The sequence below is a fragment of the Penicillium atrosanguineum genome (genome assembly GCF_028827265.1).
Source record: "Penicillium atrosanguineum strain IBT 20685 chromosome Unknown utg000005l_segment0_segment0, whole genome shotgun sequence".
NCBI lineage: Eukaryota > Fungi > Ascomycota > Eurotiomycetes > Eurotiales > Aspergillaceae > Penicillium > Penicillium atrosanguineum.
In genome coordinates, this window is record NW_026623137.1 from 1,364,436 (window position 1) to 1,385,237 (window position 20,802).

The 20,802-nt window shown below is 52.9% G+C and overlaps 13 protein-coding genes across 13 annotated transcripts; 6 read left to right on the forward strand and 7 right to left on the reverse strand.

The window, feature by feature from the left end:
- Positions 1-461: 461 nt before the first annotated feature.
- N7443_006762 (WW domain protein) lies at positions 462-4,079 on the forward strand (the record flags this gene model as incomplete). The annotated part of the gene is given in 3 exon segments (XM_056886818.1): positions 462-1,331; positions 1,346-2,874; positions 2,927-4,079. 3 exon segments carry the CDS (start codon positions 462-464, stop codon positions 4,077-4,079), a joined length of 3,552 nt encoding a protein of 1,183 aa, XP_056740467.1.
- A 363-nt stretch (positions 4,080-4,442) lies between these two features.
- Positions 4,443-5,849, reverse strand: N7443_006763 (lipase family protein; the record flags this gene model as incomplete). The annotated part of the gene is made up of 2 exons (XM_056886819.1): positions 4,443-5,450; positions 5,508-5,849. 2 exons carry the CDS (start codon positions 5,847-5,849, stop codon positions 4,443-4,445), a joined length of 1,350 nt encoding a protein of 449 aa, XP_056740468.1.
- A 124-nt stretch (positions 5,850-5,973) lies between these two features.
- N7443_006764 (WD40 repeat domain-containing protein) lies at positions 5,974-7,231 on the reverse strand (the record flags this gene model as incomplete). Its single annotated transcript, XM_056886820.1, has 4 exons — positions 5,974-6,014; positions 6,068-6,305; positions 6,364-6,950; positions 7,009-7,231. 4 exons carry the CDS (start codon positions 7,229-7,231, stop codon positions 5,974-5,976), a joined length of 1,089 nt encoding a protein of 362 aa, XP_056740469.1.
- A 274-nt stretch (positions 7,232-7,505) lies between these two features.
- On the forward strand, positions 7,506-8,159 carry N7443_006765 (U2 snRNP complex subunit MSL1; the record flags this gene model as incomplete). The annotated part of the gene is made up of 3 exons (XM_056886821.1): positions 7,506-7,564; positions 7,622-7,835; positions 7,884-8,159. 3 exons carry the CDS (start codon positions 7,506-7,508, stop codon positions 8,157-8,159), a joined length of 549 nt encoding a protein of 182 aa, XP_056740470.1.
- A 104-nt stretch (positions 8,160-8,263) lies between these two features.
- On the reverse strand, positions 8,264-9,096 carry N7443_006766 (ATG3/ATG10 family protein; the record flags this gene model as incomplete). The annotated part of the gene is made up of 4 exons (XM_056886822.1): positions 8,264-8,458; positions 8,512-8,727; positions 8,809-8,904; positions 8,977-9,096. The coding sequence occupies 4 exons, from the start codon at positions 9,094-9,096 to the stop codon at positions 8,264-8,266; spliced, it is 627 nt and encodes a 208-aa protein (XP_056740471.1).
- Positions 9,097-10,502: 1,406 nt separating this feature from the next.
- Positions 10,503-12,449, forward strand: N7443_006767 (uncharacterized protein; the record flags this gene model as incomplete). The annotated part of the gene is made up of 1 exon (XM_056886823.1): positions 10,503-12,449. The coding sequence occupies one exon, from the start codon at positions 10,503-10,505 to the stop codon at positions 12,447-12,449; it is 1,947 nt and encodes a 648-aa protein (XP_056740472.1).
- A 743-nt stretch (positions 12,450-13,192) lies between these two features.
- Positions 13,193-13,756, reverse strand: N7443_006768 (Hsp20/alpha crystallin family protein; the record flags this gene model as incomplete). The annotated part of the gene is made up of 1 exon (XM_056886824.1): positions 13,193-13,756. The coding sequence occupies one exon, from the start codon at positions 13,754-13,756 to the stop codon at positions 13,193-13,195; it is 564 nt and encodes a 187-aa protein (XP_056740473.1).
- A 1,006-nt stretch (positions 13,757-14,762) lies between these two features.
- On the reverse strand, positions 14,763-15,109 carry N7443_006769 (succinate dehydrogenase assembly factor 1; the record flags this gene model as incomplete). Its single annotated transcript, XM_056886825.1, has 3 exons — positions 14,763-14,886; positions 14,939-14,970; positions 15,029-15,109. 3 exons carry the CDS (start codon positions 15,107-15,109, stop codon positions 14,763-14,765), a joined length of 237 nt encoding a protein of 78 aa, XP_056740474.1.
- Positions 15,110-15,279: 170 nt separating this feature from the next.
- N7443_006770 (fumarylacetoacetate hydrolase family protein) lies at positions 15,280-16,279 on the forward strand (the record flags this gene model as incomplete). Its single annotated transcript, XM_056886826.1, has 3 exons — positions 15,280-15,294; positions 15,370-16,091; positions 16,147-16,279. The coding sequence occupies 3 exons, from the start codon at positions 15,280-15,282 to the stop codon at positions 16,277-16,279; spliced, it is 870 nt and encodes a 289-aa protein (XP_056740475.1).
- A 159-nt stretch (positions 16,280-16,438) lies between these two features.
- Positions 16,439-17,345, reverse strand: pre4 (proteasome core particle subunit beta 7; the record flags this gene model as incomplete). The annotated part of the gene is made up of 3 exons (XM_056886827.1): positions 16,439-17,043; positions 17,118-17,265; positions 17,316-17,345. The coding sequence occupies 3 exons, from the start codon at positions 17,343-17,345 to the stop codon at positions 16,439-16,441; spliced, it is 783 nt and encodes a 260-aa protein (XP_056740476.1).
- Positions 17,346-17,775: 430 nt separating this feature from the next.
- Positions 17,776-18,450, forward strand: N7443_006772 (uncharacterized protein; the record flags this gene model as incomplete). Its single annotated transcript, XM_056886828.1, has 1 exon — positions 17,776-18,450. The coding sequence occupies one exon, from the start codon at positions 17,776-17,778 to the stop codon at positions 18,448-18,450; it is 675 nt and encodes a 224-aa protein (XP_056740477.1).
- A 359-nt stretch (positions 18,451-18,809) lies between these two features.
- On the reverse strand, positions 18,810-19,630 carry N7443_006773 (HCNGP domain-containing protein; the record flags this gene model as incomplete). Its single annotated transcript, XM_056886829.1, has 2 exons — positions 18,810-19,388; positions 19,559-19,630. 2 exons carry the CDS (start codon positions 19,628-19,630, stop codon positions 18,810-18,812), a joined length of 651 nt encoding a protein of 216 aa, XP_056740478.1.
- A 328-nt stretch (positions 19,631-19,958) lies between these two features.
- On the forward strand, positions 19,959-20,797 carry prs3 (proteasome core particle subunit beta 6; the record flags this gene model as incomplete). The annotated part of the gene is made up of 2 exons (XM_056886830.1): positions 19,959-20,053; positions 20,110-20,797. The coding sequence occupies 2 exons, from the start codon at positions 19,959-19,961 to the stop codon at positions 20,795-20,797; spliced, it is 783 nt and encodes a 260-aa protein (XP_056740479.1).
- Positions 20,798-20,802: the final 5 nt, after the last annotated feature.

The following is a 20,802-nucleotide window of genomic DNA, read 5'->3' on the forward strand; positions in this document are numbered from 1 at the left end:
TATTCCCACAGCATGACTGATGACGGATGTGTATATGTATAGAAACGAATTGAATGTGCCATGCAAGAGTGAACTGTGACCAATCGTAGCTATACATAGCCTAGGCTCCCAAGATCCAAGATAGGAAGCTGAGGTCTATACAAGCGCCGTGACAGGTTCTCGTCACCTGCGGGGTCGGCGACTCGCCCAACGTGGGCGCTTCGAGATAATCACGCGTTTCCTCTTCATCTTCCCCTTTCCTTCTTTTTCTTTTTTTCCTCCAAAAGGTCCGAGATCCTCCTTCAGGGATCCCAGTTTATTTTTATCTCTCGTCCCCCCTATTTCCCGATTCCCCCGCCATCCCCGTTTGGGGTCCAGCTGCCCCTCATCATAACTGATCTGCGCGCCTAACGCTGTAATTGGTACCTGACGCATCTTCAGGTGGCTTCTGCACTTCATCTTTTTCACCGATCGCCTGCATAATGAACCCCGGCGAGAGCCGTGCCCTCCACCCAGAGGGTGAGCTGTTCCTCAACTCTGGCAGAGAGGAAGCGCCCGTGGTTGAACCACTGCGCATCAACAAGAGAGACTCGGCATCTCCGTCCAGCCCACCACCTGCACCTTTGCCCTACCCCGATGACCGACCTCGTCCCCAGATGCGTACCTCCAGTTCCAACGGTGGGCGTCCCACGGATAGCAATCGATATGGTTCGCCGCCGGCTGGTTCCGGTACCGTGAGCCCCGCTGATTATCCCCCGGCTTTGCGACCACGCGATGGGCAGCCTCGAATCGCTACATTGGCGGAAAGGCGAGGTACTGCTCCGAAGCCATTGCCAGAATCGCCTGGCCCTGATGCGCCAGACCGGGAAACTTTGGCGGCCAGGCCGTACCCTCGTCCGCCAGGCGCCTCTGCTCCTATAGAGCCAAATCAACAATATGATTATCGTCAACAATACTACCCGCCTCCACAGAGTTCGGTGTCCCGGCCCCCTTCAACTCTGCAACCCGTGCAGAATAACTCAATAAATCGCATCAGCTCCACTGCGTCCAATGCTACAACTCGGGCTCAGCGTGGATCTCCTCCCCCGCCAGAAACACCCATCATAGGCCCTGGTCAACAGCCCGGCTCGGATATCGAGGCTCGTTATGCTGCGGCTGGTATCGCAGGTACAGGAACGCTTGCCCGCATGCAGTCGCAGAGCTCCGCCGCACAAATTCGGGCTGGGCATTATACAGGACAGCAAGCAACTTACCAACAGCCGCAGGAAGAGTCGCAGCGGCCATGGACTCCCACTGAGCAACCAGGGACTCAGCCTCATGGGCCGCCCACTGTCTACCAGGGCGCAGAAGTTGTGAGTGGGGGCAGCCAGCTGCTCAGCATCTGGCACAGTATAGTAGCCCTCCGCCACAAGCCCAGCAGGCTCCAGCAGTCCTGGAGCAGCAGCAGCAGCAGCAGCAGCCGCCGCCTTCAATGGTCTCTGCCAACGCGTTAGAGCAGGACATGGATCGGGTGCGCCTCAGTTCTTCTCCGCCTCCTGCTTACTCGAGTGTCTCTGGGCCAGGCGCAACAAATGGGTACCCAAATGAAAAGCAGAGTGGCGCCGCTGCGGGAGCTGCAGCTGTTGGACAACACCCAGCAACAGTAAACCAGCCGCACCCTGCGATGGCCGCCGCGGCTGTTGCTTCTGCTGGTACTTCTGCTTCTCCGACACCATCGGCCTCGACTCTTGATCATCCGGCCTTTGCAAATGACCCGCGGCAGCAACAGACCATGAGTCAATCGCCGCAGAATTCCGTGGCTAATGGCCAGCCTGCCTATCCACAGGCAGCGCAAGTAATTTCCCCGGGGCCCTCTGGGCCGCCTCCATCATCTCCTCCGCCTCTTCCAGAGGGTTGGATTGCCCATATGGACCCAAGCTCGGGGCAGTATTACTATATTCACCTACCAACCCAGTCAACACAGTGGGAATTCCCCAAAGGCCCTACGCCACTGAACCTTAATGACACCCCCATGTCGCCGGTAGGAAGTGTTTACAGCAGCCATCCTCTGGCATCACCGGGCCTGTCGGCATTTGGCAAACCGATGGCATCTCCAGGTGTGCCGCTCACCCCGGGATTTGAGAGCCTTCAGTCTCCTATGACCGCAGGGTTCTCGGGACCACCTCCGAGTAGCGGCATGGATCTATACAAGACAGCCCCCACAAACGGTGTCTACTTTGGTCCCTATCTGCGATATACCAACATGGACCTTGAGCGAGGGCTCTGGTTGGGCTCCATTCTTTTGGTGACCGATTCCGCTCAGCCACCTACTATTCACATCCACCAAAGTGTAGACCTATCTCCCAACCCAAGACAATTGAAGGGTGTCAATATTGCAGCTCATCAACGATGGACCTTCTACAAGTATGAAGTTGATCTGCAAATGGATGATACCGGCCCTGCCAAGTGGACATATGCCATTACTTCGCATCTTGGATGTACCCGCTACGAGTTCCTGGTCGCTGGCCGGCACGAGACCAATTGGCGGTTCATCGCAGTCTCAGGAAATGATTTCTCGCTCAATGTCAATGCCAACGAGCGGTCTCGTCTGGGTGGCGTAGGCTTCATGTGGAAGGACATCATGCAAAAGCACAATGAGATCGGAGGGTTCCATACCCAGTTATGTCTGGGAGGACAGATCTACGCAGATCGCATGTGGAAGGAAATTTCCTCTCTGAAACAATGGCTTTGTATCAGTGGAAAGGAAGCCAGGAAGAACGCACCCTGGACAGCCGCAAACCAGCAGGATGTTTCCCATGCCTATTTCCACTACTATACTAGTCACTTTGACCAGCCGCACTTGAGAGAATCTTTTGCGCAAATTCCCTATATCTGTCAGATCGATGACCATGATATGTAAGTCTTTCGACTCTTCTGCATGCTTGAGTGATAGCTAATAATTCCCTAGTTTCGATGGCTTTGGCTCCTATCCCGAGCACATGCAATTCTCAAATATGTTCAAAAACATCGGACGCATCGGCATTGAGATGTATCTCCTCTTCCAGCACCATACCACTCTTGACATTCTCCGCAATGTCAACAATGATACAGACCTCTTCACAATTACCGGCACGGGCTGGCACTTTGTCAAATATCTCGGCCCCGGTGTCGTGGTCGTCGGTCCAGATTGTCGCTCCGAGCGCAACCCCCATCAAGTGATGGCCGGTCCCACATATCAGGGACTTTTCCCGAAGGTCGCGATGCTGCCACCGAGCGTACAGCATTGTCTGTGGATGGTCTCGGTGCCACTTATCTACCCTCGTCTGGAAACAGCAGAACAAATTGCCCAGACCGTTGCCACTGGCAAGCGAGCTGTGACGGGTGCCTACAATGTTCTGGGCAAGGTGACCAGTTCAGTTGCCGGCGTGGTGGGAGCTAAGGACTTTGTAGGTTCTGGCTTCGATTCCGTTAAGCGCGCAGTTGGCAAGTCTGGACTTATGGGTGGCATCTTGAGTCCATTTGGCGAATTCGACCTCATGGATGAGCTGCGGGATCAATGGACGCACGAATCCAAAGATCTTGAACGAACATACCTCATCCGAACTCTGCAGGGAATTGCCCACCAGAAGTCTCTCCGCATGACCTTCCTCTCCGGTGCCGTTAACGTCTGCGGTGCTGGACTTGTTCACGATCCCGCCCAGCCCTCAGACCACAAGACCATGTACCAACTCATCGCTTCTCCGGTTGTCAACACACCACCTCCATCCTATGTTATCAAGCTCCTTCACAGCCACAACAAGCCGTTGTATGTGCCTGCCAATGGCCACCGGTCTAACGGACAACCTACCGACACCAAGGAAGATATGATGGAAATCTTTCAGACCGACGTCACTGGTCAGGCCCGTGAGCACCGCAAGCTGATGGCTCGTCGTAACTACGTTGCTATCGTCGCATATGACCCGGAAGTTGCCACGGCTCCTACTTTTGGGCAACCGATTGTCGGGCAAGGCCAGAGTAAGCTTAGCCTGGCGGCTGATTTCATGGTCCAGGGTGAAGGCGCCTACGCGAGCGTGGTCAAATATGGGCCTGTGATTGTGCCGAGTCTGGAACACGGCCGTTGAGGATTGCCCTAGTCATAAAGTCTTTTTCATTGCATACTCTTCACCTTGGCGTTGTTTTCATATACACAAATTTGATCTTTGGCTGTTCCTGTTGTATAGCTTTTGGACTTCAATATTACCCCGGTCTGTTATTTGAGCGCGTTTAGACATTCAATGCTCGTATGTGTTAGTCGAGTTTCGTGCTTTGTCTCCGTCGCACTCTTGAAATTCAGATACATCGATACCAGCTTCGTTGAGCGTCGACTAGAAGTAGAATTACACATGAGTTATTGAGTTAGTTCTATGGTGGCCTCAATAAATTGCATTATGTACCTTGGTATTCCCCAAACGCCAGAATAGACTGAACAAAAGACTAAGAATAAGCTATCCAGTCGGATCTCCGCCAGGTACACACAATCCAATGCGCCAAAAATAGTCACGGTGGGCATAGAACAGCTCCCAAAGACGATATCTTGCCGGGATCAGGGACCAACTCCAGCGGCGAGCGTATAACGCTCTTGTCTCATCACGAGATACACAGTTTGCAGGCTTCTGCTTCGCTAGCACATCCTGCTCGCCAGGATGAATGACAAGTACATCCTCGGATTCAGGGCAGGGATCCGGGTGTGAGTTAAAGATGTTCAAGGGGATGTTAGCATCCTGAAGCATATTGCTGAGCGTAGAGGGTGTATCTGATCCTGCAATGCATTGAGGGTCCTCGTTACCAACGCAAAGATGAACATCTTCAATTGTAGGAGAAAGATCCGGATTGGAAATGTATACCTCCCCTGAATGGGGCGCATAACCCCATTCTCGGAGTGGAAGAAGAGGTACCGGGTCATCGATATGAGTGACCCTTCGGAATCGCCGGGCCTCAGGGTTTGCTGTGGGCTTGGTGTAGTTCCCTAGTTCGAATTGAGAATCAAGGAAACCCGCAAAATCGGCGTTGCCGACCATCGGCTCTCCGAAGGTGGTAACTTCCGGATTCCAACCTTTGAGGCGCATTTCTAGACCCGCTAGCGCTGCCACGGCACCTCCGAGAGAATGCCCCACCAGAGTCACTTCATAGTCGGGATGCTTATCTCTCGCTTCGAGCAAGTGGGGCAGGACAACGGAACGGGTGTTAATCCATGACTTTAAAAACCCGGCGTGAACGGTGCAATTTTCACATCGTGGCGTAGAAGGGCCTGGGTTGGCGGTCAGACGCTCTTCCCTTTGGTCTCCATCTCCGAAATAGGGCACATAGGATTGTGGAACTGCAGAGAGATCTATGATCGTGTTTGCGATTGAATATGTCCCACGGAACGCAGCGATAATGCGCTTGGGGCCCGGCGAGTGGGATACCGCGATATAGCCACAGGAGTCAGAGAGAAGAATCCCGGTGCTCCATGTCTGCCGGGGTGTGAGAACGTGCTCTCAGAGAGTTTTAGTTGACTCAAGGATACTTACTGTGACCAATTCCAGGTTAGGGAATTCGGCGCAGTGGCTCAGGCACTGAAACGGCTCCTGGATGCCAGTGGTGCTCACACAGTAGGAGATGTCTACTATCCGTGACAACTCCTCCAGTGAGTTGAACAGCTCGCTTGAGATGTGCCCAGTATCATTTCTCCCCATGGCCAATTCAAGCCAGGGTAGAAAATACAAAAGCAACATATGCAAGCGATACATCTTGGAAGGCGTATTAAGGAGAGTTCCCTGATTTCGGTTGCGGAATCCGGGGAACCTGGGGCGATTAGGTAATGATGTCACGCGCCATTGGAGGTCATGCGATAGAATCACGACTGGCCACATGGTGCTTCGATGTCTTTATTGTTTTTATTGTTATTTGTCTTTACAGGTAGATGAGTATGTGACCGCACCCGGTTGGGCCTCTGTTCTTCTCTTCTTCTAACAATTTTAATATCCCGAGCGTTCTTCAAATGGTCCACACCACAACACGGCCATCAACGCCACTCGCTGCATTCCAAGTTAGCATCCGATCAACTGATCAAGTACCAAGATTTACTCACTGCTGAAGGAGCTGACCTGCCCATTAGTCTCGTCAAAGGCGCGGACGGTGTTCACGGTGTTCTGATGGGTAGATTTGAGCTTGGTGTCCACCTGCGTCTGGCCTTTAAGATCCATCTGTCGGAACATGTTGAGCGCAGACTCCTCGCGGGCACCACCGGCACCAGAGTCCTTGTTCTCCAGCGATCCGACAAGTTGCCATCCATTTTCGTCACCACTGAAGCGGAAGGGCTCGCAGTCCTAGAAGCCGGGCGTTAGTACAACTGGGTGATCTACACAGTAGATTGGTGAAACATACATGACCAGCCGCAATGATCTCATTCTCACCATTCCAGATGAGACTGTTGAGCGGCAACAGACGGGTGGAGATGTTCAGCATCGCCCGAGGAGGCTGTTCCGGTGCACTAGGGTAAACGACCGTGACACTGCTGTCGTGTCCAGTGAAAGCAAGAGCGTTTCCACTGGGAGAGAAGGCAACACCCTGGATCCAGCCAGCCGAATCATTCAAGAATTCACCACAGATCGTGTTGAAGGGAAGGCGCTCTCCCCAGGCGCTGGGCTCCGGGCGGGTGTCGATGCCCTTGATGAAACTCGAAAAGACTCGGGCATGAGAGTCAGTGGAGCCAGCAGCCAGCAGAACGGAGTTGGGATGCCAAGCCAGGGTAGTGATGGTGCTTCGAATTGGCTTCTTGAGGTGCTTCGAGATCCACCAGTCGTTCTCCTCCTCAAAGTAACAGACGGAAATCAAGCGAGCTCCGGAACCGACGGCGAACTTCTGTTCGGAGGGTGACCACCGCACAAAAGTAGCAGCACGGTTGATTCGGAGGAGGACGAGCGTAGGCTTCCAGCCAGAGGGAGTCTGCTCCCAGACGTACGCATTGCGGTCTATATAGCGTTGTTTAGTTGGCAAATCAAATTGAGCACTCCCGAAGGCATAACTGACCCTGAGAGCAAGTAACGATGCGTCCACTATTGGGGGCTATATCGACACTGGTAACTGTCTTCTCGTGGCCCTTGAGTTCATCGCTCAGCGTGAACTTGTTGCCCGATGACTGGTACAGCTCCACATTGTTCTCCCGGGCGACAGCAAGGGTTTGTTTGTCTGAGGAGAACGAGTGGTCCGCAATTGGAGAGTGAAAGAGGTGGTGAACTTGAGGAGCGGCCATGGTGAAGGTATAAAATACGACAGGAGGAGCTCTCTACCGTCGATGAGGGGGGAAACATGCGGGAAGCGGAGGGAGCCTAACAACGCGATGACGGCGGTGCTTAGCTAATAGTCACCTGACACTACTGCTTTTCTCGCGATTTGGACATCTGCACGGCCTCACGCATTTGCCGAGCTCTCATCTTGCTTCCCTGCCAGCCCTCTTCATTTTTTTCATTTTTTTCTTTTCATGCGACCACGACAATAACCAGATACCCCATCTAATATCCCACAATATGGCCACCAAGGCAGCTGCACGCCCCGATGCCAAGGCGACGGTCCCCCCCAACCAGACGTGAGCTCACCCTTTGATCGCAATTGACCCAACAATTGGATGCTGACAGCTTTCCAGGCTGTACTGCACCAACCTTCCAGACAAGCTGCGCAAGCATGATCTTCGTTCGTCGCTCTACACCCTTTTCTCTACCTACGGCACCGTCCTCGACGTCGTGGCTATGAAGACGAACAAAATGCGAGGCCAGGCCCATGTGGTCTTCAAGGATGTTCAAGCCAGTACACAAGCCATGCGCTCTCTTCAAGGATTCGACTTTTTCGGCAAGGAAATGGTACGTATTGTCCCCATCTTTGAAATTTCCAGCGCTAATGATATATAGAAAATCGTGTATGCCAAGGGAGCTTCCGGCGTGATCGCCAAACTTCGCGGTACATATGTTGCACCTGCTACCGGCGCCGGGCCAAGTGGTGTGTCGACCGATCTTCAGAAGTCCATCTTCAGCGGCCCTCCTGGCAGTGTGCCCGCGCGACCTGCGACCGGAGCCAACGGAGAGCCGCAAGGAGTGAAGCGAGCTCGCGATGAAAGTGATGAGGAGGATGCACCGATGGAAGAGGACAGTGATGTGCCAATGGAGGCCTCCTCGGACGAGGATTAATTGGATTCCAAGGCCAAATTCATGTTTGGCTCCGTGGCTGGGAAGTGACTCTGAAGCTCTCAATGACTCCTTTGCTCGGCATTTCACTGCATTTTTCGGGTGCCTCAGGATGGGCTGGGACTGTCCGAGGCGACGAGCTCACGTGGGACGTGCAGGTTCACGCAATGCCCGACGAGGCCGAGCCAGATGATGAGATATGTACCGGGGTTGACGCTCCGTGCGTCTGCAATCTGCGCCATGGCATCCGCCGTGTTGCACGGGTGGACAAAGAAGGCCGGAGCGCCAGACTGTGGATGGTACTACGAAAGATGAGCTCTTGCAACGCGATCTTCAGGTTCGAGGGCACACCTACACCAAAGCTGATCCCCCCCATGACCCCCACAGTTTTCAATTCCTTTCTGTACTGCTCCGGGACGACATACTGATAGACGGCATCCAGCCCCAGCGGGCCCTGATAGTGATGCCACCTGAGTGTAAAATACAAGACGGGGACCTGATATGTGGGGGAAAGCACTATATCATAGTCGATCTGTAATCTAGGGCTGAGATCGGTACGAACCAACGCCTCCTGTCAAAACGGTTTAAGAATTAGAGAATTGTCTAATATTTTCCTGAGAGCGTGTATCTGTGCACGAAGGGACTTGCAGACCGGATCCTGGTCTTCCAGCTCCTGCACTTCTAGCTCCGAACCTTCTGTAGCCTCCGGGACATCCACGCATTGAGTGATGGTGAGATGGATACCATTCTAGATTGGGGTTCCCCTACGTCAGCAGCGTTCTCAAGCCTCGAGGTTCATGTAGGCGGGCAGGGGGGTTACCTGTGTGACAAGTCTAGCGGACGGCCAGCCCCCACCGCAGGCTCGATCGGCCAGGTCTCGACAGGCCCAGTCAAAGTCGCCAGCGGTCAAGAAAGGGAAGGCGGACAGCGCATTTACCATGACCCACTAAAAGAACGGAATATCGGACTATCAAAAACCACGCCGTCGCCGGATGCAGCTTCCGCACGGACTCGTGTATCCGTGGTGTTTGAATTTTGGAGGGAAGGGGAAGGGGAAGGGGAAGGGGAAGGGGAAGGGGAAGGGGGGGGGCGAACTGTCGAGCTATGGAGGATCAGCGTGGTAGCGAGTACCTTGAGAAGAGTGTGGTTCAGGCACCTTCTCTAATCAGATGAGCGGATGAATGGTTGCAGTCCCCAGAAAAAGCCGGATACGACAGACACAATGAAGATTGTCGGGTTGCCCATGTCGCATCAGGTCTGATGCACGCCGCACGACGCACGACGATCCCGTTCAGGGTGGGGAAGCGGGTACTTGTGTGCTGGGTGATCATACCATAGTTGACACGAGTACCGATGTACAGTATCTCCCGTCGACCCCAGCCGCAAGCGGCTGACGGCCGAGCCAATCATCTGAGCATTACCCCCGTTCAAGGAACGCGATCGTAGGCAGACCATCAGTCGACACTGGTGGGAAATCATTAACCAGGAAATAGTCATGCTTGTACCTGGCGTTCCCTGTTCCGCTTGCAGCCCACTTCAACGCACGTCCCGAGAGGCCGCGATGGCGCCCCGAGAACAGAGCAGGGTGAAGTGACTCGTGGCAAACTAAACGCTTTCGTCTCCCTCACCTTTTGCTTTTCTTGTATCTAGTGTCCTCTTCCCCTCCGTGGAATCCTAACTTGCTTTCGTGTTGTTTTTTTTTCTGTTTCCCTTTTAATTTCATTTCCTTTTGGGTTCTTTGTGCTTGTTTTCATGTTTCAACCTTGTCCATACCCCGTTGTCTATACTCCCTGTTTCCATGGTTGATCTCCCCTGCACTCTGGAGTAGACGCAAACCCACCCCCTCCCATCCCCCAGTGACCTACCCTCAGTTACCCCCCGGTACCCCAGTATACAGGAAGTACTCAGCTGCTGGGCACACGGGCCCTCGTGGAATCTGAATCTGTGAATACCCTCCTGTTGTAACCTCAATACTCTCGACATCCCCGCCATTCTCGCCTTCTGTGGCTCCGGTCCAACCGATCTCCGGGGTATCTACCAATCTGAAACACGGCTCTCCTCCATCATCTCCGCACGAAGGTCCTGCGACCGCCAATCGTACACCCGATTGAAAACAGGACGAGTGGCACAACTTCGGGCCCGGATCGATCTCTCAGCAATCAAGGCGTGGCTTGACGTCAATTGCCCGGGATTCGATCTAATCTGAAGAGTCCTGCCATTTCAGCGGCCCACTCTTCGACCCCCTCAGTCCCTTGTATATTTACTTTGGCCACTCCATGCCGCGCCGGATCTCTCTTTTAAAGTCGTGGTGATATCGATTTCTTTGCACTTGGTGCCTGCGACACCATGGGCAATCTACAATCGACCTCCGCGAAAGATGAGACCCGCCGTGCCAACCGCCTTTCCAAGCCACTGACCAAGAAGCTTGCCCTGAGCACTTCGCAGCCCTCTCACCTTGAACCCGATCGGCCGGAGCTTCTGACCGGCCTGATTGGATGGCAGAACCCTTGGGTTGGCTCCCAGATCTCCAGAGATATCAGAGCTAGCTACCCGAAAGCTACGGAGATCCCTCCAACCTTGTTCGAAGCTGAGCCGGATTCAGCAGTGCAGAGTCCCACCGAGAGTCCTACTCTATCTCCGACTCAGTCTCTGAAAGAGCCAAGTTTGGAGCCCGTTTCACCTCACTCGGGCTCTTTTTCCAGCAACCCGTCTATGAGAAGAGCTTCGTATCAACCTGGAACATGGAATGAGTATTCTCAAGCGCCACCGGTGCCAGAACGGCCCCGACGGGCCAATTCAACACAAACGACTCTACAGAGACACAGAAGTGTCATTTACGAGAGCCCGATCGAGGATGCCACATCCTCTAACACGGCCTTTTTAGTGGGGAACCAGCGTTTCTCGCTCACCCGCCGTCGGTCCTTGCTGACACGGCCGGGAGTTGCTACCCGACGAACTACTGGTGCCGTTCGGCGCGTGCCTTCACCGATCGGTGAGCCCGAGAGCTCTGATGATCCGATTGAGTCGCAGGGCTTACAATGGCCGTTGCCTCCTCGTGAAAGAATTTCTTTGCCTGTTTCGCTTCCGGCACGGCCAACAAGCCCTGCAGATCCCCGGTATACCCAGCTCGGTGCCCTAAAATTGGGGTCCTTACGAGTGGTCAACGGCTCTGCATCCCCGTGTCCCAGTGACCGTACTCCTGTGGGACAAACCCATGCTACAGCTCCGGGGCTCGGGTTGAAGAATGTCGAGACTGTTGGTAAGAGAGGCTCTACCCTGGAAATACCCTTAGTGTCCGATATGAAGAAATCAGACGATTTACCCGGCAGTCCATTCTCGTTCGAGAAGTCTCCTATTATGGCAGGACCCCGGAGTAAGCCGATCTTCCCCGGTGAGGAGGACGAGGGCATTGCCATGTGCGATGTTCATCTAGGAAAGAGTGCCGTGGACGCCGGAGTCGATCAAAGTACTCTTCGATCCCTCAACAAGTCCGACAGTGGCTACAGCTCTGCGACTTCCGTTCGCTCCCTTCAGCGAAGCCAAACAAGGGCATCCTTTGACTCGCAGACTTCCAGTTATTGCGCCGCGGACAGCACCAAGAGCGTCTTCATCGGAAACGATCAGTTCTGCGTCCCAATCGATAAATTCCAGCACCACTGCAGCCTCCAGGAAGCTCAGACTAGAAACTTCTCGCGGATGCATCTAGCTAACGATCGCTGGTACGATGGCAATGGCCCGGCCACCCAGCCCCTTGCGGGATTGCGGGCACGCCGATCTACACTGTGCGCTCCTCGATACACGGAATACCCTGAACCCCCTGAGCCTTCCCTGGTGGACACACCGTATGCATTTGCTTCCCAGCAAGAGCGGACGATCTACACTGGAAAAGCCCCGCATGACGACCGCTTTTACAGATGTGCGGTGGACGTCGCTTCCAGCGCGGGTTCCTCGACGACTTTAGTGACAATGCCGAGCTATCAGCAGATTGCAAACACCGATATGCGAGGCCAAGCGCACCGGTCTATCTCCGGGCATCGATCGTACGGTAGCCACGAGTGGTTCGACCACTCTCGATCCAGGAGTAGACACAGCGGCCGGGTCTGGAGCCAGAAACCCGGCATTGATGCACCGCCGCTGCCGACGATCTTGTCCCCAGATAATCTCCAAGCCGGGAAAGATCGGGAGTCAGAATTCCCTCTCCCCGAAACGTATCGCGGCCGACCTAGAAGCCGAAGTCATGATTATCACCGCAAATCGACGAAAGAGCGGCCCCAGCCTGAAATGTGCATATAACGACATGTCTCTTTGCTTTGCTTTTTACTACTCCGGATGATGATTCTTTTTTTTTTTTTATCTTGCTTTTGTTATTATTTGTCGGATGGTTTTGGTTGCGTCAATAAAAAGTTCCTGGGGCGTTTTGAGATGGGATCGGAGCTTCTGGTCCATTGGATGGAGTCTGAATGGTATACCCTCGTTTATCTACTTGAGATTTGGCGTTGTACACGGGCGTCCTTGACCCCTGATCAAAAGGTCTTCGTTTCAATCAAGTTCATGATTCAAGACCATTACCGGTCGACTACGTATTTTTTGGGCTTCTGTCAGTCAGGCTGTAGCTCACCCCCAGTGAGAAGCTCGAATCGAGTAAGTTGCCTGGATCAGGAGTCTATCAGGTCGAGTGACATTATTCGTCGAACTGGTTAAGCTCGTACATTTTGCCAGCCTGTCATCTGACCTGCATCCAGGAGACACGTCGAGGAAGCTTTGGTAAAGATCGCAACCACGCGCCGAAGTAAGGAGCTTGCAGCCCATTGCATGCTGGGGTCCGATCTGGCAGAGAACGATTGGAGCGACCTACATATTACATATAACAGATCACAAATAGTAGATTTAGTAGATACGGTGAATGTTAAAGTTTTCATAACAAGTTCATTCGTTACTTCAAATATATGCGAGTTATAACTTGTATCAAACCAAACCCCAGACGCCAAGGTCCCCCGCCCCCAATGCACAGAGAATGCAAGATCAGTCGAAGCGAGCTACTGAATGCGGATCTTCTTCGTCTTAGGTGCAGCCTCCTTGGGCACGATGACGGACAGGATGCCGTTCTTCAGGCTGGCGTGCACTGCATCCTGATCGACACGGGTTGGGAAGGTGAAGGTTCGCTGGAACTCGCCGATAGACCGCTCTGACGCCCAGTAGTGGAAGGATGGCTGGGTCTCGGGCGTCACGGAGTCAGTGTCGATGTTGGTGTCCGAGTCAGCGTCGGTAGCATCGGCCTCTTCATCCTCAACAGTAGGCTGGCGCCACTGGCGAGCGCCACTCTTTGAGTCGGCCTTTTCGGTGTTTTCGTGCTGATAGCTACGTTCTGTGTAGCCCTTGATGACCAGGGTGTGCGGATCACTGAACTCAATATCGATGTTGCTCTGATTCACCCCGGGCAGTTCCCCGTCGAGGTAGTAGCCATCGTTCAGCTCACGGACATCGAAAGCTGGGGTGTAGGACCGAGTGGAGGTAGATGGCGCGGCCCGGGAACGGTGGGTCTCGTAGTCGTCCAGCAGGCGGAACAGAGGCCGGAAGTCGGAGTTGCACAGGAAGGCCATTTGGAGTATTTGGTGGGGGATAAAGATGTTCAGATGTTCAGATATTCAGACGTTCAGACGTTCAGACGTTCAAATTGTTCTGCAGATTGATGATAGAGTCTATGTTCCTGCCAAATCGCAGTATTATATACCTCGTGCTGCTGCTCAATCGATGGTTGGTCAGAAACGTCCAGAAGCGGGTGGCGCGTTCTACCAAGTTCTCCAATCCTCTGTCGCCATCCAGGGTCGACTCGCTACAATAAAATCAATCATCTCGAACATTCCAGTCTCGTATTCACCTCGGTTCGCTGATGACGCGATTTTCTTGAATCATCATGGTTTATCAGCATGGAGTGTCCGGTACATGCGAAAATATATCGTGGCGGTGATCTCGGGAGGCTGTGCATTACCGCCGCTCCGGTAACTATCAAGTACAAGTAACTCATACGTAAGCCATCCTTTCACTTAGCATCTCAAGGCTTGCACTTGTATTGGCACTGTGCCTAAACATGACCAGGGATGAAGAATTATAAGACTCAGAGAATGAGAGTTCGAACCTACCGTGACTCAATGGATAAGAAGATGTTACATATAGAACCGGACCAACCTTGAGAAGGGGATAACCCGAATGAGCCTGTATAGTCGGCGATGGCCTATTTGTCCAGCCGAATCTCAAGCGACAACATCAGGAAAGGAACCAAGCGACGTCTCAAAAGACGTGTAGAGCAATGCCTCGGGGAAGAAGAAAGGGTTCTATCGTTGAATTTTTTTATAATTTGGGATCATACAGAATTATTATATACACAGGTGTTCTTTCAGGAGAAAGAAAAACGCCCATTCCCTTCGATATCATACATGCCCACCACGCGTGTTACTTCCTCAACAGGAAGCCTGTGTCGGGTGAACCCGGGCCCTCACGGTACGTTCGGTGGCATAGCGACTCTACCTCTTGTCATCCAGGAGCTGGTGACCCGGAGATCCAGAAACACGAGAAGCCCACGGAATAGCAAAAGGTCCGGGAGCGCACTCAGCGAATGTTACGAATGCCCGGAGAAGCGTACATCTCGAGCTGGCGGTGGCCCTTGCGCAAGAGATATTCCACTGCGCCAAAGTCCTTTTTATTCACCGAGAGATGTTTTTGGAATTCCGCTCTAGGCCGTCAGCCGGAGTGCAAGAGTTGGGCGCCGAGGGAAAGACACATACCGTGCATAGTTTTTGAAATTGCTTCTTGATTCCTACGAGACCGATCAGCGGGGGACCGGAGGGGAAGGGGGTGGAAAAAAAGTAGCCTACCTGAGGTTTATGACGAATCGCGCGGAGACACTTTCGGTATAGGGACAAGACCTCCCGCTGGAGACCGGAGAGGCGAGCCATGAAGTCAAGATGCAGGGAGCTTAGAAGCTTGGAAGCTTGGAAGCTTGGATCCTGGGGAAGAAGCTCTCCGTTTTCCGCCGGGCCCCCACGTTGGATTTCCCGGCCGAATGGAAATCTACGACGTCTTATCTACTCGGCTTTCCACCTTTTATCTCCTTAATATCTACACCATGGCTGCTTTCACTGTACGTGGGTCTGATTTGTGTGACTTGGTTTGCTTTTGGCTTTGAACCATTCGGGTGGCTAACCATGCTTTCTAGCATCTCGTTCGCTTCCTAGCCAAGGATGGCCACATCTATTACGGAGATGCTATCCTCCCGTCAGGAGTCAGTGACATTTCGCAGACTACCCAGGCAAGAGTCATTCAGGGTGATATCTTTGGTGAGCACCGAGTCACCGAGAAAGTTGCCGATGTGCGCATGCTCCTCGCTCCTCTGGCACGCAAGGACATAGGAACCGTCCGCTGCTTGGGACTGAACTACGAGCAGCACGCGAAGGAGTCAAACCTGCCCATCCCCAAGTACCCAGTACTGTTCTTCAAGCCCGTGACGTCTATCTCCGGCCCAACGGATGATATCCCAATCGCCCAGATTGCTCAGGAAGGCGAAGGCCTAGACTACGAGTGTGAACTCGTCATCGTCATCGGCAAGGAGGCCAAGAATGTCCCCGAAAACAGGGCTCTGGATTACGTTCTGGGTTACGCTGTTGGAAACGATGTCTCTCACCGCGACTGGCAGATCAAGCGTGGTGGAGGGCAGTGGGGACTGGGTAAAGGCTTCGACGGCTGGGCGCCTTTTGGACCAGGCATCGTCTCCTCCAAGATAATTACCGATCCGAATGCTTTGCAGATTTCCACCTCCTTGAATGGGAAAACGGTCCAGTCCTCTTCCACCAAGGATATGATTTTCGGCGTGGCCAAGACCATCGCTTTCCTTTCCCAGGGTGTCACTCTCCTGCCCGGAGACATGATTTTTACTGGAACGTAAGTACCACTCGATCTGTACAATCAATCAACGATGCTGACTGTGATGGAAAAGACCACAGGGTGTCGGCATGGGCCGCAAGCCCGCGCTCTGGCTCAAGGACGGGGACCGAGTCGAGGTCTCGCTGGAAGGGGTGGGGTCTTGTATCAACCGTGTAGTCTACGACAAGCCCAGCTCCAAGCTGTGAGGACCGGCTCGTCTGGGAGCATTGTATATATCAATTTCTCATCAAAGTTCATATCCGATCGTTCCATCGAGTTCTTCGTTCATTTGGGGGACCTCATGTGATCAGATTAACTAGACAAGTCTGAAGATAGGAAAAAAAAAAAAGAAACAAAGGTAACGTCTAGTTTGTCTGAGCCCCGTATCCCTTGATTCTCTCGGCAAAGGCCCAGCTCTGGCCCTCGAGCTGTTCGTTCTCCTTCAAATCGATGCCCTCCTTGGTAATCACGGCTATGGAGTATTTGTCCAGACTCCGTGCATCACGGTAGAACAGAACCTTCAAGCAGTCCTTCAGGGCCGCAACGGCTTGGTCCCGACTGATTTCCTCGATCGGCTTCTCGTCGGGGAACACACGTCGCAGGATCGGAACCGCAAGGTGAGCACCGAATCCAGTCGCCAGGTGAGGAGCAGAGAAAGTCGTTCCCAGAAGATCTGCTGAGCTGAGGAACGGCTCGCCCTCTCCATCGAAGCCTGCGACAAGAACGTGGTTCCACAGCGGGTTAAACTCGGAGCGCCGTTTATAGAAGACCTTGGCGAGGTAGGTGTGCAGGTTCTTGGCGTTGAGCATGTTGCCGTGGGTGGAGTAGTTCTCCCTGATATCGATCGATTCGAGGAGACGGTCAATATATTGCATGTCGGACACATCTCCACCAAATCCGACCACCGCCTTGTCGCCAAAGGAGCGCAGACGCTTCACGTCGGTGAAACGCGCGAGCGATCCGTACGATGCTGCAAGTCAAAGCAATGTCTGTTAGTATTGGGATTTTGGGGCGGGAGAGCGGTGTTGCAGGAGACTTGTGTACCTAGGTTGTCGGTGGCCAAGACGACACCGCCATTAAACTTCACGCCAATGACCGACGTTCCCGTCACGGCCGGCGAAGAGGTATGTGTCTTAGGACCGCTGGTTTGAAGATATGAAGAGTTGTAAGCTCCGTAGACATCGTCCCTGGGCTGCAGGTGGTGTTAGCACGGTAGCAAGCATGGGGTTGGGTTGAACATACTCGGCCCCAGGCTTCAGGGAAGTGATTCATTATGAAGAATGATGGGGTGAAGACAGCTCAACTGTAGATGCGAGAACAGAGAAGAATGAAATGGCGGAGAGTAGGGAATGGTGGGTTTGAACGATGACGATACTCAATGGAGGAAGCTTAGGCAGTCGAGCTGACGGAGCTCCTGCTGACTCATCGTCCTTGGCACCCTGGGACACGCGCGCGCTTAAGACTAGGAGTATTCATCTCATTTCTAGATGTGCACTACATCGTTCTTTCCGGCAATCCCGTATTCGCCTCTCGCCCCGTCCACTGGAATACCAATAAGCGGCGTGATTTGCTCAGCCTCCCTAAAAGCTTCGTATCCGCCGATCGCGTTCAACCTTGGCTCTCTTTTTATTTTTTTCGTATTTTCGTATAAATGGCCCTTGGAGCGCCCCGCCCCTTCGTAGCACAATACAATTTACTCATCATGTCTTCAGCTTCGTCCCGTGCTGGGTCAATCACATCGGCTCACGTCGATATGGACGAACAGGGTCCGTCATGCCTATACCACATCTACAGGAGGCCCTTCCATCGGCGCTATGAGTTCAAATCTCCAGACGACCAAACCGTATACTACGGAGACGTCTCCTTGTGGACCTTCAAAAGGCCCGACATTATTCTACATGCAGGGGACAGCGACAAAGGCCCCGTGGTGGCCGTCAGCAAGTTCCTCAAATTCTCCGGCGACTACAAGTTGTGTCTCGGCAACCCTGACGATGTGAACGCTCAGTGGGAGGACATGACGAAGGAGTCCGCTCTGCATTCGAGACATCGGTTTGAGATGACCGTGCCGAGCCAGACGGGGGACCCCAATATCGAAAGGCGCTCTTTTCTCTGGAAACGAACTCGCCATGTCAAGGTGGATGACTCGACTTCATCCATCTGGGGACTTCGAAATTTTAAGCTGGTTGATGAGCGAACGGATCAACTTATGGCCGTCTTCACCGATGAGAAATCCATATCCAAATGCGGAAAGCTTCAGATCAAGGCAGAATACGGGGGAAGCTTTGATATAATGGTCTTGATCTCATGTGTGAGTCTATATGAGAGGGCAAGACGCCGCAATAGATCAGCAAGTGGAGGTGGTGGGGGAGGAGGTTGAAAGGGATGTTTCTTGTCCTCAGCAAGTGACTTGAATTGCCAAATCCTATACCAGTTGCTTTTGCCTGATTCTTCAAATTCATTCAATAACAGTACTCTATCGTAAGGTCGTCAAGGTGCTGCACAAAAATATTCGACAGATGCTGGTGCAGACTTGGATTCTTTTCAAAATTGAGGCCAGCGATTTGGCACATGGAGTATGGGGAATACCTCATTTCTTCACTCATAACAAGGACGCAAGGTCTTGTTGTGAGTCTGGGTGGATCAAGAGATTTGCTCATCGCAACAGCCACTTTGGGGCTTTCTCATTATTCGAGTTTTGTTCTTCGTGGGCCATTTCAATCCGGGGTCAATCCGTTCTCACGCGTTGGCTTTCCTCTGCGTATCCGAACCGGATACAAAATCAATGGAGGTCCTCTGGCCAGGTGACTTCTTATACTCCATTTGCTGCCGAATATCTTGTTGCGCTCTCAAGAGTTCTTCCTTGAAGCCCCATTTGGGAAGGTTGGAAGTACTCCACAAGTTTTCTGGCAAGGCCATATCGTATTGTGATTGCTCGTCAATGCCCGCGTGTTCCATCATTTTCTTGAGTAAACTGGGATTCTTGAGAGATGATGAGTTGGCTAGCTTTACATTGAAGTGAATGCCTTGGTTTTTGAGAGACAGGAAATGCTCGAATTTGGCGTTCGCCGCGGGATTGGGAGATCCGGGAGGAGATGGTGGAATATCCAGATTGGGGACTGGAGGAAGAGTAAGATCTTGAATCAGAGCTCGCGATGCCGAGAAAGGAGAGGAGCGGTCGAATCCCTCACGGTCATCTGGTGACTGCGCCTGGGCCGCAGGTGTTGGGCCTGTTGCCGGTCCAAGAACAGGGCCACTTGGGACTTCGTGGGAGGCCGTACATGCAGGCTGGGTTGTATGCCCGTCATGAGTAGGTATCTGGTCTAATCTTAGGAATATTAGCCTGGGTTGCATGAGAGACACTTGGGACCTAGCGGGGAACATCACCTCTGGTCTGATATGTCGGTAGGGCCGTGTCTGGGAGCTTTCCGCTGCGCTGTCGTACATGCTATCAGAAATAAATTCATTTCGTGGGAAGTTATCCATACCGTTGATTCAAGAGGTGCCTTGAGCTCGACTTCGTCCTCGTCGCTGCTGTCGTATGAAACAAGACCGAGCATAATGTCGACGGGAGTGGTATCTCACTTCGTTGTCGCAAAATTGAAATAGAATAATTTCACGGCTCTCTAAAGGCGGATTTTTAGCCAGAGACTTGTATTTCACCAAAATCTAGACCGTGAATGCAAGAGGGGAGCTCGGGTCAATTGAAGCAGGAGCTGTTACCTTACATAAGCAAAGGCAGCTACAGCACCGCGTCAGACATCCGGGCATCTTCATTGCTATCATCACCGAACGACCTTCCAATCTCTCTGGCCCATTCCTTCCTCCATTATCGTATTGCCTCAACATATTGCTGAAAATACTCTTTCTCGCCTTCGCCTATTCACGATGACGTCTCTCCTGGATCACTCTCGCGGTGAGACGGTCGGATACTCCTTCTCTCAGTCTACAGCTGCTCCCGTGAGACAGCACGGATTTTACCCGTATGAAACCATTATACTGGAGCTTCAGAGGATTTAAGCTAACAAAATTGATTTAGCTATACCGACAACGGCGGCTCGACTCTGGGCATCACAGGCTCTGATTTCGCGATCCTTGCTGGCGACACCCGTTCTACATCAGGCTACAATATCAACTCTCGCATGGTTCCGAAGGTCTTCAAGATCGGTGGTGAAGATGAGACTGGTGAGGGTGCCCACATCATTCTGTCCGTGGTGGGCTTCGCCGCGGATGGCAATGCCCTCAAGGAACGACTGGATGCCGTGGTGAAGATGTACAAGTACCAACATGGCAAGTCCATGTCCGTCTCAGCCTGTGCGCAGCGACTTTCGACTATTCTTTACGGCAAGCGATTCTTCCCTTACTACGTACACGCCATCTTGGCCGGTCTGGATGAGGAGGGCAAGGGAGCGCTTTACAGCTACGACCCCGTGGGCTCTTACGAGCGAGAGCAATGCCGTGCTGCCGGTGCTGCAGCAAGTTTGATCATGCCTTTCTTGGATAACCAGGTCAACTTCAAGAACCAATACATCCCGGGCAGTGGAGAGGGACATGCGCTTGAGCAGAAGAAGGCGGAACCTCTTCCCCAAGAAACGGTCAAGCAATTGGTACGGGACGCATTTACAAGCGCTGTGGAGCGACACATCGAGGTTGGTGATCACTTGCAAGTGATGATCATCACTTCGAATGGAATCGAGGAGGTGTTCCACCCGCTAAAGAAGGATTAGAGAAC